Genomic DNA, 13694 nt, shown 5'->3' on the forward strand with positions numbered 1-13694 from the left:
AAAGTAAAGAAAAAGTCAACCCAAGCCTACGTGGTCGAAATTAAAATTAAGACCAAATATCGATTACCCATTCACCCCCGAGTCCAAATGTGTGACTTGGTTCGAGATCCGGCCTAAATTTGAGGTCTAAATCTCAATTTTACAAAATTTCTAATTTCTACTCTACAAGTTCTTAGATTTGATAGCGAAAATTCATGAAAATGTAATGAAAATTGAACAAAAATAAGTTAAAGTTGCTAATCTATGAAGTTAGGAAGAATTTCCTATTCAAAATCGCCTCTATGTAGAGTCTAGGTCTCAAAAATTGAGAAAAATGAGCTAAGTTCTGAAATCCCAATCTTTTACCCAACTGCAGATATCGCAATCCGAACCACTGATCGCAAATATGAACAGTGTCTGAGACTCTCAGTTGTCGCAAATGCGACTAAGCCTTCGCATTTGTGAAGGACCAGCCCCTCGCAAAAGGGAACAAATCTTCACAAAAGCAAAGTTGTTCCTCAGCTCTCTAGTGTCGCAATTGCGACACAACCCTCGCAATTGTGAAGCCCGGCCACTCACAAAAGCGACCAAAACTTTGCAAAAGCGAAGTTGCCCAGTCCCTTCCCAACTTCGTAAATGCGAGGCTTGCATTTGCGGATATACACTCAGATATGTGAGGTCTGCATCACCAGAACTACTCAGCTATGCCAAAATAGTCTAAAACTCATCTGAAGTTCAACCGAGCCGCTCGGGCTCAAATTCGAACATCCATACAAGTGTAATAACATCATATGAACTCACTCCTAAACTCAAATAATCAAAATAACATCTAAATTCAAGAATTGAACACCAAAACTCAAGAAATTTCAAAATTCAAATTTTCATGTTAAGCATCGAAATGTCCTCGGGTCATCTGAGACCCCAACCAAACATGTGTATACGTCCAAAATCATCATACAAACCTACTAGAATCGTCAAAATACCGATCCGAGGTCATTTACCAAAAATATTGACCGTGGTCAACTCTAGGACTTTTCAAGTTTCAAAATCAAGCTTTCTTTTAAAATTCACATTTAAGCTTTTCGAAAATTAATACAGGCTATGCACGCAAGTCATAAATCATAAAATAGAGCTACAATAGGTCTCAAATCATAAAAAAGGGGAGCTAAAATTGAAACGACCTATCGGATCGTCACACAACCATGGGGCTATGATGATGCCTAACAGTGCTTGCTAGGCAAGCCAACACATAACAATAAATAAGGAGCTAGTCTAACAGGTGACAATATATTTAAGTAGAAAAATTTAAACTTAATTACATATGATTACAAGTCTAAACCATATGCCTCTTACATAACATCCCAAGATTTGGTGTCACAGAGTATATGAGCTACTAGAATACTACAAATAAAATCTGAATATAAATGCAGTACTGTCTGATAGAAAAAAACAACAATAACTATAAGAAGGGAACTCTGGGGTCTACAAATGCCAAGCAGTACTACCTCAAGTATCCTAGAAAATAGTTTGAGCAATCACCTCTGAACGCCGTTGGGACAACATTGAGATCTACACGTGAAGTACCAAAGTGTGGTATGAGTACAACCGACCCTATGTACTCAGTAAGTATCGAGACTAACCTCGACGAGGTAGTGACGAGGCTATTATAAGACACTCACTATAAATATGTACGAGTAATAAGTAGAAAAGCAATAACAATATAGTGAAACGAGTAAAATATAATGAACAAGATAAGGAAATAGAAGAAAGAGGGCCCCAAAATATCATCACTTCACAGCCTCATAACACAACATGGTAGCAGAGCGTAATAACCAAGAATAACTATAAGACTTCCTTTTAGTAAAGACGCACAACCCGATTCCAATATCAATACCAACAAGTGTCCATATCGTTGTTGCGTGCAACTCGATCCCAATATCAATAACAATAGTAATGCGACGCACAACCCGATCCCATTATTAATAACAATATCGTTGCGGCGTGGAATCCGATTCCAATATCAATAAATATATTTTTGTTGCGTGCAACCCGATCCCATTATATTAGTTCATTTGATAATGCTCGATAGCAGTCAATATGGCAAGTATCACAACGTGATAATAAAGGGATCTAGAACTCATAAATTCATAAAGGATGTATGAGCATAAGGAAGGAAGGCCAAACAACGCCAAATCCAAGAAAATAGTCTCACTACATACACCAAGAAGAGTTAAACAAGTTGTAGCACGAGAACAATCTAAGGTCATACAATCTAAAATAATACAATAGAATAACACAAGGAACCTGTAAGACAATAAGCACATAAGGACATGAAGCAAGTGAAAATATCTATCTAGTAACAGGAAAGATCATGTAACAAGTGAACACATACATCGAATCATAGCATAGAGTAAATGGAAGCAAGTAACTAATAGTGACAGTTAACAAGTGAAAGCATATACGTGTCAAGTACAACATGTATAAGGTTAGGGAACTTAATAAGGTAAAATACGAAATTAAAAAAGATATAGTATAATTCAAGGCATAAAGTAATCTAGAACACCCCGCATGCTTATAACCATGACAACGCATATGCACCCGTCACCTTGCATATATGTCGTCCCCATACGTAAACCGTGTAGCAAATAGATCGGTCATATCCTAAATCCCTTAGATCAAGGTTAACCACGATACTTATCTCTTTTCGGAACAAGATCAACAATCCAAGATGACTTTACCTTTAGAATAAGTCTCTAAAGCACCAAAATCTAATTAATGATTATTCAAATAAGTCAAAACTAAGCTTTAGAAAGTACCCTAGTATCAAAAAGGTTCGATCTTTAACATAATTGGAAAAGTCAACAAATAGTCAACTCGGACCCAAATCCCAATTACCCATTCACCCCTGAGTCCAAATATGTGATTTGTTTTGAGATTCGACCCTAATTCGAGGTCTAAATCTCAAAATTACAAAATCCAAAATTTCAACCTAAAACCCCAATTTCTACTCTATGAAACCTTAGATTTAATAGTGAAAATTCATGGAAAAGTAATGAAATTTGTACAAAATCAAGTTACTGTTACTAATCTATAAAGTTAGGAAGAAATTGCTGTCTATAATCGCTTCTATGTGGAGTCTAGGTCTAAAAAATAGAGTAAAATGAGCTAAGTCCCGAAATTCCAACCTTTTATCCAGCAGCAGATATCGCAATTGTGAACTGTTATTTGAAATTGTGATGTTCGCAAAAGCGAACCACTGATCGCAAATGCAAATAGTGTCTGAGACTATTTGATTTCGCAAATGCAATAAACCTTCAGATTTGCGAAGGACTAGCCCCTCACAAAAACAAACAAAGCTTCACAAATGAAAAGTTGTCTCCCTACTCTCTATATTGCAATTGCGACATGAGCATCGAAATTGTGAAGTTCACCAGCTCGCAAAAGCAACTAAACCTTCACAAAAGTGACCAAAGCTTCGCAAATACGAAGTTGCCCTGCCCCTACCCAACATCACAAATGTGAGTTCGCACTCGCATATGCGAGGCTCTCATTTGATAACATACCCTCGCAAATGCGAGGTTTGCAGCACCAGGAAATCCCAACTTTGCCAAAATAGTTTGAAACATATCTGAAACTCACCGGAGCACCTCGATCTCCAATCTGAACATCCGCACAAGTATAATAACACCATATGAACTTGCTCGTAATATCAAATCATTAAAATAACATCTAAATTAAAGAATCAAAGATCAAAACTCAAAGAACTTCCAATTTCATTTCCATTTTTCATATCAAGTGCCGAAACAACCTTGGGTCACCCGGAACCTGAACCAAATATGTGTACAAGTCCAAACTCATTATATGCACCTACCAGAATTGTTAAAATACCGATCTAAGGTTGTTTATCAAAAATATTAACTGTGGTCAACTTTAGCCATTTTCAAGTTCAAAAATCAAGTTTCTTTAAAAATTCTCATTTAGACTTTTTGGAAATTAACACGGATCACACTCGCAAGTCATAAATCATCAAATAACACTATAAAATATCTCAATTCATAAATAGGGGAATGTAATGACCCGATCGGTCATTTCAAACATTTACATTTTGTTCAATGGTTTGAGATCTTGAGTAGCTTCAGATGATGCATTATGACTTGCGTGTTTGGTCGGTTTTGGTTTTTGAGTGGTTTGGGATTTAATTTGGAAGAATAATTTTTAATTTGGAAGCTTTAAGTTAGAAGGGTTGACCAAGTTTGACCTTTATGTATTTGACTCCAGATCGGAGTTTTGATGATTTCGTTAGGTCAGAATGGTGATTTTGGACTTGAGAGTATGCCCAAATTCGTATTTGGATATTTCTAGAATGTTTTGGCTCTATTTGGCAAAAGTTGAAATTTGAAGGTTTGGAAGTTCATTGGTTTGACCGGGCGATGTTATCGGGCTCGTGTTGTGGTTCCAGGAATTGAAATAGGTTCATATGTCATTTGGAACTTGTGGGCAAAATTTGATGTGATCCCGAGTTATTTGTGTAAGTTTGGAATTTAGAAATTTGAAATGGTTCATTAATCTTGAATTGAGGTGCGATTCATGGTTTTGATATTATTATGTGTGATTTTAGGCGTCGAGTAGGTCTGTTTTATGTTTTGGAACTTGTTGGTATGTTTGGACGGGATCCCGAGGGGCTCGGGTGAGTTTCGAGGTAGTTTCAGACCATTTTCTTTCATATTTGCACTACTGGTTTCTCTAATTTTCTGGTGCTGAGGGTGTTCTTCATGAACGCGTACCGCGATCGCGGATTGTTCTGGGAGCTGGCTGGAGGTTCTCCTTCATGCTTTCGAGTGTGAAGTCCTGTTTGCAGTTGTTTAGGCTTTAAGCCTTCGCGTTCGCATTAAGGACGACGCGTTTGCGTATTGTGGAGTTAGGCGGGGAATGTCAGGTTGGTTGACCTTCGTGTTCGCATGCAGGTGCCACGTTTGCATAGGTCTGTGAAGTCCTGAACCACGATCGTGAGCCTGGGGATGCGTTCACGTATATTTCTTGGAGGCGGTCGAAGTGTTGTTCTTAGTGATCGCGAAGTTGGTCCCACTATCGCAAAGGGTTTACCTGGAGCAGTGGTATAAGTTATTATAATCGAGGGTTTTACTCATTTTATCATATTTTGAGATTGGTAGCTCCGATTGGGGCGATATTTAGGCAATTTTTACCAATTAGATTGGGGGTAAGTGTTCTTGACTCAGTTTTGATTTTTGTTCATGATTTTATCTTTGATTTTGGTATTTGATTGATGAATCTTAAAGAGAAATTTGGGGTTTTTGGAAAAACTTTTCTTAAGTGAATAATTGAGTTTTGAACATCGATTCGGAGTCTAATTTGGATGAAACTTGTATGGTTGGACTCGTACTCGAATGTGTTGTCAAAATTTATGAGTTTTGTTGGGTTCGGGGGTGTGGACTCGGGTTTAATGTTTGGTTGACTTTGAGTATTTGATTAAAGATGCGACCTTTATTGTTTGGGTTTGATTCCTATGGTCTTATTTGATGTTTTTGAGTTGTATTTGGCTAGATTCGAGCCGTTCAGAGGTCGATCTGTGCGGGAAGGCATTTATATAGTATGGTTTTGGCTTGTTTGAGGTAAGTATGTTATCTAAACTTGGTTGAGATACTAGTTTCTGGAGTTATTTGTGATGGCTACGTGCTACGGGTGGCACACATATGTGGGGTTGAGCCCATGTGCGTGTACCGGGGTACTTATTCATGCTCGGGCTAGTGCTTAGGCTTTGATATGCCTTGAATTGATTGCTAAGCTTCATTTGGGAGCTATTTGAATCATGCTTGAGGTTACATATTGGTTAATATCCTGATTAAACATGATATTTGCTACTTTCGTGATGTATTTGTCGGATTTGAGCTATGGTATCATACGTCGCACATGCATACACATTATCATGTCACTTATACTATTCCATAAACATGAAATTTGATATTCATGTACATGTAATCTTATATATTTTCTTTCTACGTGATACGGATTGGACGGGTAGCACGCGAGTTGTCCGTGTGGTTGTGATTATTGACAAATGAGTTGTCTGTGCGGTTGTGATTATTGGCACATGAGTTATACGTGTAGTTTAGATGATAGAACATGAGTTGTCCGTGTGGCTGAGATATGATAGTATATGAGTTGTCCATGTGGTTGAGTTATGATTCCGTGCAGCGTGTGGATAAAAATCCATCTCCCTAGGGTCACCCTCTCATGTTTCTCTCTTGATGGTGTACACGCGGTATGAGGAAACCTGGCAGTGTTTGATTTGATTAATGCATTTCTTCTCTACTTGCAATTTCCTTGGATATATACATGATTTTTCTGCATCTCTTCTTTATTTGCTAGCTCCGGAGTGTATACATGCCTTTATGCATATCTTCTCCATATGCCACCTTACTTGATGAGATGAGACACGGTACATATATTCTCTACATGTGAACCCGTGTGACTTGACTTGTTTAATTATACCTATCTTCTTTATATGCAATTGTTTAAGGATTAACTGATGTTTCATGCATATCTTCTTTATATGTAACTGATGAAAGATTATCTGGTATTTCATGCATATCTTCTCTATATGCCAGTTTGATGATTTAATGATATTAGACGTATATCTTCTCTATATGTTAGATTGTTAACTGAAACAGAGCATGTTATGTTATCTTTGGGCACCGAGGTGGCTTTATCTGTGATTTATGACTTGATAACATTGTTATTGTGTACTTATGAGTTATACGAATTGAACAGGTTATTAGCAAGTATCATTATTAATTCTTGCCACTACTACCTCGCCGAGGTTAGTTATGATACTTGCTGAGTACATGGGATCGGTTGTACTCATACTACACTTCTGCATCTTGCGTGCACATCTTGGAGCTGAGATACTGTGGATGACCGAAGCTGGCATTAAAGATATACCTGCTTTCCGATTATAGCTACCACTTGTCCTTGGTAGTTTTTGATGCTTACTTTGTTTATGAATATTCCAAACATATGTTGTATTTATTTTTGTACCAGTTTTGTAAGTCTAGATCTTAGTGGCTCATGACTTGTACTGCCAATCCTTGGGTTATTGTATGAAAAGTCTGCTATTTCATTATTGCTTACTTATGATCTTCATTAGAATTGTGTAACTACTGTTTGGATACCTAGCGGGTTGGGTTAGGTGCCATCATGACTAGGTGGATTTTGGGTCGTGACAAGTTGGTATCAGAGCTCTAGTTCATAGGTTCTACGAGTCATGAGAAAGTGTCTAGTAGAGTCTTACAGATCTATATGATGACATCCATACCTATCTTCTAGAGGCTACAGGGTATATAGGAAAAACTTTCCTTCTTTCTTTCTTTATCGTCCGACATTGATTCGGCTTGAGGCGTATCTCTTTAATTTCCTTCCATCCACTCGTATGCGATGTTGAGCACTTAGTATCAGCTGTGCATCGACCGCTGGTGATGTCATGGAAGAGGTGTGAGATGTGTTTTTGGTGTTGTGTAGATAGGCCAGTCTGGAGGACTTGAGGCCGGGTTCAGACCGCAGATTGGACTCGGTGGTTTCAGTTGTGTGAGTATGTGCTTTTGGACTTACATGTACGGTGGTGTCCCTAGGATAGGGATTAATGGATCAGTGAGTAGTTGGATAGATATATAATGAGTATTATGAGGCTAAGGACTATGCTTAGATGGTTTGGGTGAGACGAGAAGGATTTGCTTGGGATGCAAAAGGATTATGGATGCTTGATTTCTGTCTTGATGTGTTGTACAGTCTCGAGTTATGAGTGTGTTAAGTGATCTTTTAGTTGTTCATTCATGGAATGAAGTAGATTCTTATGTCTTGTTGACGAGTTCAGACTTGGAAGGATTATTAGATCTCAACTTTCCAACCTGCTAGTCTAGAATAGCCACCGGCTCTTCCTCATACATCAAATTCTCATCGAGCTGCACCATGCTGAAGTCCAAAATATGTGACCTATCTTCCCGGTACTTCTGAATCATGAAAACAAAAAATACAGGATATACACATGCTAGGCTAGGAGGCAATGCAAGCCTATAAGCAACCTCTCCAACTCTCTTCAAGATCTCAAATGGACCAATGAACCTCGGGCTCAACTTGCCTTCTTCCCAAATCGCATCATGCCCTTAATAGGCGAAACTCAGAGAAGAACCTTCTCACCCTCCATGTAAGCCACATCACTAACCTTCCTATCAGCATAACTCTTTTGCTTGGACTGTGTTGTACGAAGCCACTCCTGAATCAATTTCACCCTCTCCAAAGCATCATGAACTAAATTCGTGCCCAACAAACTAACCTCACCGGGCTCAAACCAACTAACCGGAGAATTAAATTGCCTCCCGTATAAGTTTTCATACAGAGTCATTTGGATACTTGACTAATAGTTGTTGTTCTAGCCAAACTCTGTTAGAGGTAGAAACTGGTCACACTGACCTTCGAAATCAATAGTGCATGCCCTCAAATTATCCTCCAAAATCTGAATGGTTCGCTCGAACTGCCCATCTGTCTGATGGTGAAACACAGTACTCAACTCAATCTGCGTGACTAACTCATGCTGCAAAGCTCTCCAAAAGTGTGAAGTGAAATACATGCCACTATCTGAAATGATAGAAATAGGCACACCGTGCAGATGAGTAATCTTATTGATGTAAATCTGAGCCAACCGCTCTACAGTGTAGGAAGTCATTACCGGAATGAAATGCATGTAGTTGGTCAACTGGTCCACAATGACCCAAACACCATAATACTTCCTCAAAGTCTGTGGTAAGCCTACCACAATGTCCATAGTGATGCACTCCCACTTCTACTCCGGTATCACCAACTTTTGAGTCAAACCACCGGATTTCTGATGTTCATACTTCACCCGTTGGCAATTCAAACACTGAGAGACATGCCCAACAATGTCTTTCTTCATCTTCGACCACCAATAATGCTTATTCAAGTCACGATACATCTTTGTGACACCTTGGTGAATAGAATACCGTGAGCTATGAGCCTACTCAAGGATCAACTCTCTCAAATCATCAACATTTGAAACATAATTGCGGCTTTGAAACCGCATAACACCAACATCCCCAGTCACAACCTTCTTAGCACCAGCTCGTTGCACCGTGTCTTTCAATACCAACAAGTGATGATCATCAAACTAGAGAGTCTTGATATGCTCCAATAAAGATGATTGCGCCATAATATAAGCAAGAACCCTACTAGGTACCGAAATATCCAACCTCACAAACTTGTTGGCCAAGGCCTGAACATCCATGGACAATGGCCTCTCCACTGCCAGTATAAATCGGAAACTACACATGCTCTATGCTTTCCTACTCAAGGCATCGGCCACTATATTAGACTTCCCCGGATGATACAATATGGTGATATCATAGTCTTTCAATAACTCCAACCATCTTTTCTACCTCAGATTAAGATCCTTTTGCTTGAATAGATGTTGGAGACTCGGATGATTAGTCTAGACCTCATATGGCAAGCCGTATAAGTAATGCCTCCAAATCACGAGCACGTGAACAATGACTGCAAACTCCAAATCATGCACGGGTTAGTTCTTCTCATGGATCTTCACTTGACGAGATGTGTAGGCAATCACTCTACTATCCTGCATCAATACTGCATCAATTCTAATACTCGATACATTACAATACACAATATAAGACCCCGAACCTGTGGGCAACACCAATACCAGGACTGCATTCAAGGCAATTTTGAGCTTCTGAAAGCTCTCCTCACACTTGTCAGATCATTTGAAAAGAGCACTCTTCCAAGTCAACTTGGTCAATGGGGCTGAGATAGATGAAAATCCCTTTACAAATGGCAATAGTAGCCCGCCAAACCCAAGAAGCTCCGTATCTCTATAGCTAAAGTCGGTCTAGGCCAATTCTGAACTGCCTCAATCTTCTTAGGATTCACCTTGTTACCATAAGAGTACACAACATGGCCCAAGAAGGCAACTGAGTCCAACCAGAACTCACACTTCAAAAACTTGGTATATAGTTGACTATCCTACAAAGTTTGAAGTACAAACCACAGGTGCTACTCATGCCCCTCTCTACTACGAGAGTAAACCAAAATATCATCAATGGAGACAATCACAGAGGAATCCAAATAAATCTTGAACACTCGGTTCATCAAATCCATGAAGGTTTCTGGAGCATTAGTCGAACCAAATGACATCACTAAGAACTCGTAGTGACCATAGTGAGCCTAAAAGTTGTCTTATGGACATCCGATGCCTTAATCTTCACCTGATGGTAGCCAAATCTCAAATCAATCTTGAAGACTACCTTTGCACCTTGAAGTTGGTCAAATAGATCATCAATCCTAAGCAACATATATTTATTCTTGATGGTAACATTGTTCAACTGCCGATAGTCAATGCATATCCATATCGATTCGTCCATCTTCTTAACAAACAACACCGGTACACCCCAAGGTGAAACACTCGGTCTAATTAATGGTAGGCTAGGAACTCACATTTTTAACTACATTTTGCACTCTAATTACTATACTTTGATAGTATTTAAGCCTAATTACTAGTACTTTGTACTTATTACGTGTATTATGCTCTGCAGGAGTAGATTCACGTAAGGAGTGATTTTGGAGCTAAGTTGGATGATTTGGAGCTTTAAAGTATGAGAAGAAGCCTAAGGAATTAAGTCGGGATCGTGTTCAGGGGTTGAGAACTAAGTCTGGATGTCAAAACATTGAGAAAAATTCTTACTCTAAAAAAATGCACTACCGCGTTGCGGGGCGCAAGCGCTAGTGCAAAATTCCTGTAGAGTGAAAAAATCAACTCTCTAAAAAAATCCATGTGTGCGGTGCATGGGGCGGCGCATGGTGAGACGCGCTTGTGTATTTTTGATAGCTTTTCCACTTCGTCTTAGAAAGGGTATTCCATCCGGGCTCGTTCCTACATAGTATAAATACACCAAAAATATGATTTTAAGAGGACTTTTGAACTAGAGAGATTTTGGAGAGCATTGGAGGCTTGAAGACACAAGATTTCATCAGCTTTCCACCAATTCAATACGGGAGTTTGGATTGTAATGTTGGAGTGATGTTTTCTTATTCCCTAACCTTATTTGTGATGACTTTCCCCATGATTATGGAGTAGCTTACTTTAGGGATGGACGAATACGTGTTTTGATTGATATTTGTGGATTTTAACTCTAGTTATTTTGCATGAATTCGTTTAAAGAGCTTTGAATTGATTGCAATTTTGTTTACCAAATTATTTAATCGAAAGAGGAATATTTTGGGTGATTATCTTTGCATTATTTTATTTGGTTTATCAGTGATTCTTTAAAGTAATCGAAAGAGCTTGTTTAACTGTTGATTAAATCAAGTTACGAGAATATTCGAGAGACGTTTTCCTAAAAGACTAGTCCATTAACGTGCTCTTGCATACCTTCACAGTGCTTTTATATTAGTTCACCTCGCAGGGTTCATATTTAATCGAGAGAGAAGTCTTGGCTATACGATTGAACTAGTCATCGAATGAATTCGTGAGAATCATTAGAATATTAGAGTGAATTGAACTAGAGTTTGATCCCGAATAGCTACCTTGCATCTATCCTGTCATTATCCTTATTTCTTCCATTGATTATTTATGTGTTTCTCAACTCTTGTCTTTTCGTGATCAATTATTAATCGCTTTAGTTTTAATAGTTAATTTTAGTCATAATCATTCCAATCAAAGTGTTAATCATCATGAATAGTGTTTAAGCCGGACATTACTTGAACATTGTTTAAATCCAATCCATGTGGAGACGATAATTAAACTATATTATCTTTGACTAGTGAGTATTAATTTCGTGTTGTGCTTTGCACTTCCCTTGTCAAGAAAAATCCCACAGCTAATCCTTCAATTCCTTCAACTCGGCTGGAGCCATACGGTGCGGTGTAATAGAAATAGGCTGAGTTCCCAAAACAAAATACATGCAAAAGTCAAAGTCCCTATAGGGTGGCATGTCCAGTAAGTCTGCCGAAACCACCTCTAAAAACTCCGTTACAACCGGTACTGAATCCACCGAAGGAACCTCTGCACTAAAATTTGGATGTAGGCCAAATACGCTAAACACCCCTTTCTCAACCATATGTCGAGCCTTAAAATATGAAACTACCCTCCTAGTGGAATGACCAAGGATTCCTTTCCACTATAATCTAGGCAACCCAGCCATAGCTAGTGTCACAGTCTTGGCAGATAATCCAAGATAGCGTGACATGGGGACAACCAATACATACTAAGAATGACCTAAAAATCTACCATATTCAACAACAAAAGATCAACTATAGTATCAAAACCATTAATAGTAATAACACAAGAACAGTACACCCGATCAACTACTATAGAATCTCCAACCGGTGTAGACAGCAAAACAATATATCAAGAGAATCACGAGGCAGACTCAAAGCGAAAAAAAAATACGAAGACACATAAGAATATGTAGAAGTCGAATCAAATAACATGCAAGCATTTGTATAAGAGACTGAGATAATATCTATTATAACTGCACTAGACGACTCGGCCTCGGGCCTACCCGAAAATGCATAACAACGAGGCTGAACCCCATTAACCTGTCCTTCACCTCTGGAGGACCTCTCACTTGCTAGCCTCCACCTCTAACTAACTAGCTTCCACCTCGGGCTACCTGACACCACCTCCAGTTGGCTGAGCGGGTGGATTAGAAACCAATATCGGAATCATGGCATGAGTACCCTACTGTGGCATGCTTCCCTGCAATCTGGGATAATACCTCCTAATATGACCAGCATCTCCACACTCAAAGCAGCTCCTCGGCTAGTGTAGCTGCTGAATCTGAGATTGTCCCTGATGACCCGAATAACTATTGTAATAGCTTTGAATCGGTAGTGCACTAATAGGAGCGGGAGGAGCACTGAATGCTAGCTGCTCAAAACTAGGTCCATAAGCACTACAGATGCCTGATGTACTTTGTGTAACCTGTAGTGCTGACTATACCAGCCTTATATAATGGCTTGTACCAAAGGAACCCCTACCTCCAGATGAGGCACCACTGAATCCTCCAAAATGACGGGGCCTCTTATCAGAGGTAGTCTCTCTCGCCTGGCCTCTAATGTGCTCTATCCTCCTGGCAATCTCAACTACCTGAGTAAAACAAATCTTTGTCTCAACCTCTCTTTCCATCTGAAATCTGACGCCATACCGCACCTTCTCCTCCTCAGTAGGGATCAGGATAGCTGCATGGCGAGACAAATCAACAAATCTAGTCTCACACTAAGTAACGATCTTGCTACCCTGCTGAAGGTGCTCGAACTGGCTGTGCAACTCCTCTCTCTGAGTGAAGGGAATAAACTTCTTCAGAAACAACTGTGAACATTGAGCCCATGTGAGAGGAGGTAACCCCGCTGGCCTACCCAGTTCATGAACTTGCCACCTCTTGCGAAATCATGCATCTGAAAGACGGTAAAATCAACTCCATTGGACTCTACTAGTCCCATGTTGCGCAAAATCTTACGAAAACGACCCAAGAAGTCCTGGGGATCCCTTGAAGGTGCACCGCTAATGTGAGGGGGAAACAACTTGGTGAACCTATCTAACATGCTCAGCTCATCAGCTGACATCTCGAGCTCATCCCTAGGCTATGTAGCAACAACGGGCCAGACCGCCCCAA

At 39.5% G+C, this 13694-nt stretch overlaps 1 protein-coding gene across 1 annotated transcript; it reads right to left on the reverse strand.

Moving 5' to 3' along the window:
* Positions 1 to 7904: 7904 nt before the first annotated feature.
* LOC138899095 (uncharacterized) lies at positions 7905 to 8395 on the reverse strand. Its single transcript, XM_070185212.1, has 2 exons — positions 8183 to 8395; positions 7905 to 8003 (listed from the first exon to the last, which is right to left on the reverse strand). The coding sequence occupies exons 1-2, from the start codon at positions 8393 to 8395 to the stop codon at positions 7905 to 7907; spliced, it is 312 nt and encodes a 103-aa protein (XP_070041313.1).
* Positions 8396 to 13694: the final 5299 nt, after the last annotated feature.

The sequence above is a fragment of the Nicotiana tomentosiformis genome, chromosome 9 (genome assembly GCF_000390325.3).
Source record: "Nicotiana tomentosiformis chromosome 9, ASM39032v3, whole genome shotgun sequence".
NCBI lineage: Eukaryota > Viridiplantae > Streptophyta > Magnoliopsida > Solanales > Solanaceae > Nicotiana > Nicotiana tomentosiformis.

Coding starts and splice junctions, on each gene's coding strand:
- LOC138899095 (XM_070185212.1), bottom strand. CDS start 8,395: ATGACTCTGTATGAAAACTTATACGGGAGGCAATTTAATTCTCCGGTT. Junction 8,004..8,182: donor CTTACATGGAGGGTGAGAAG/GTTCTTCTCTGA, acceptor TTCATGATTCAG/AAGTACCGGGAAGATAGGTC.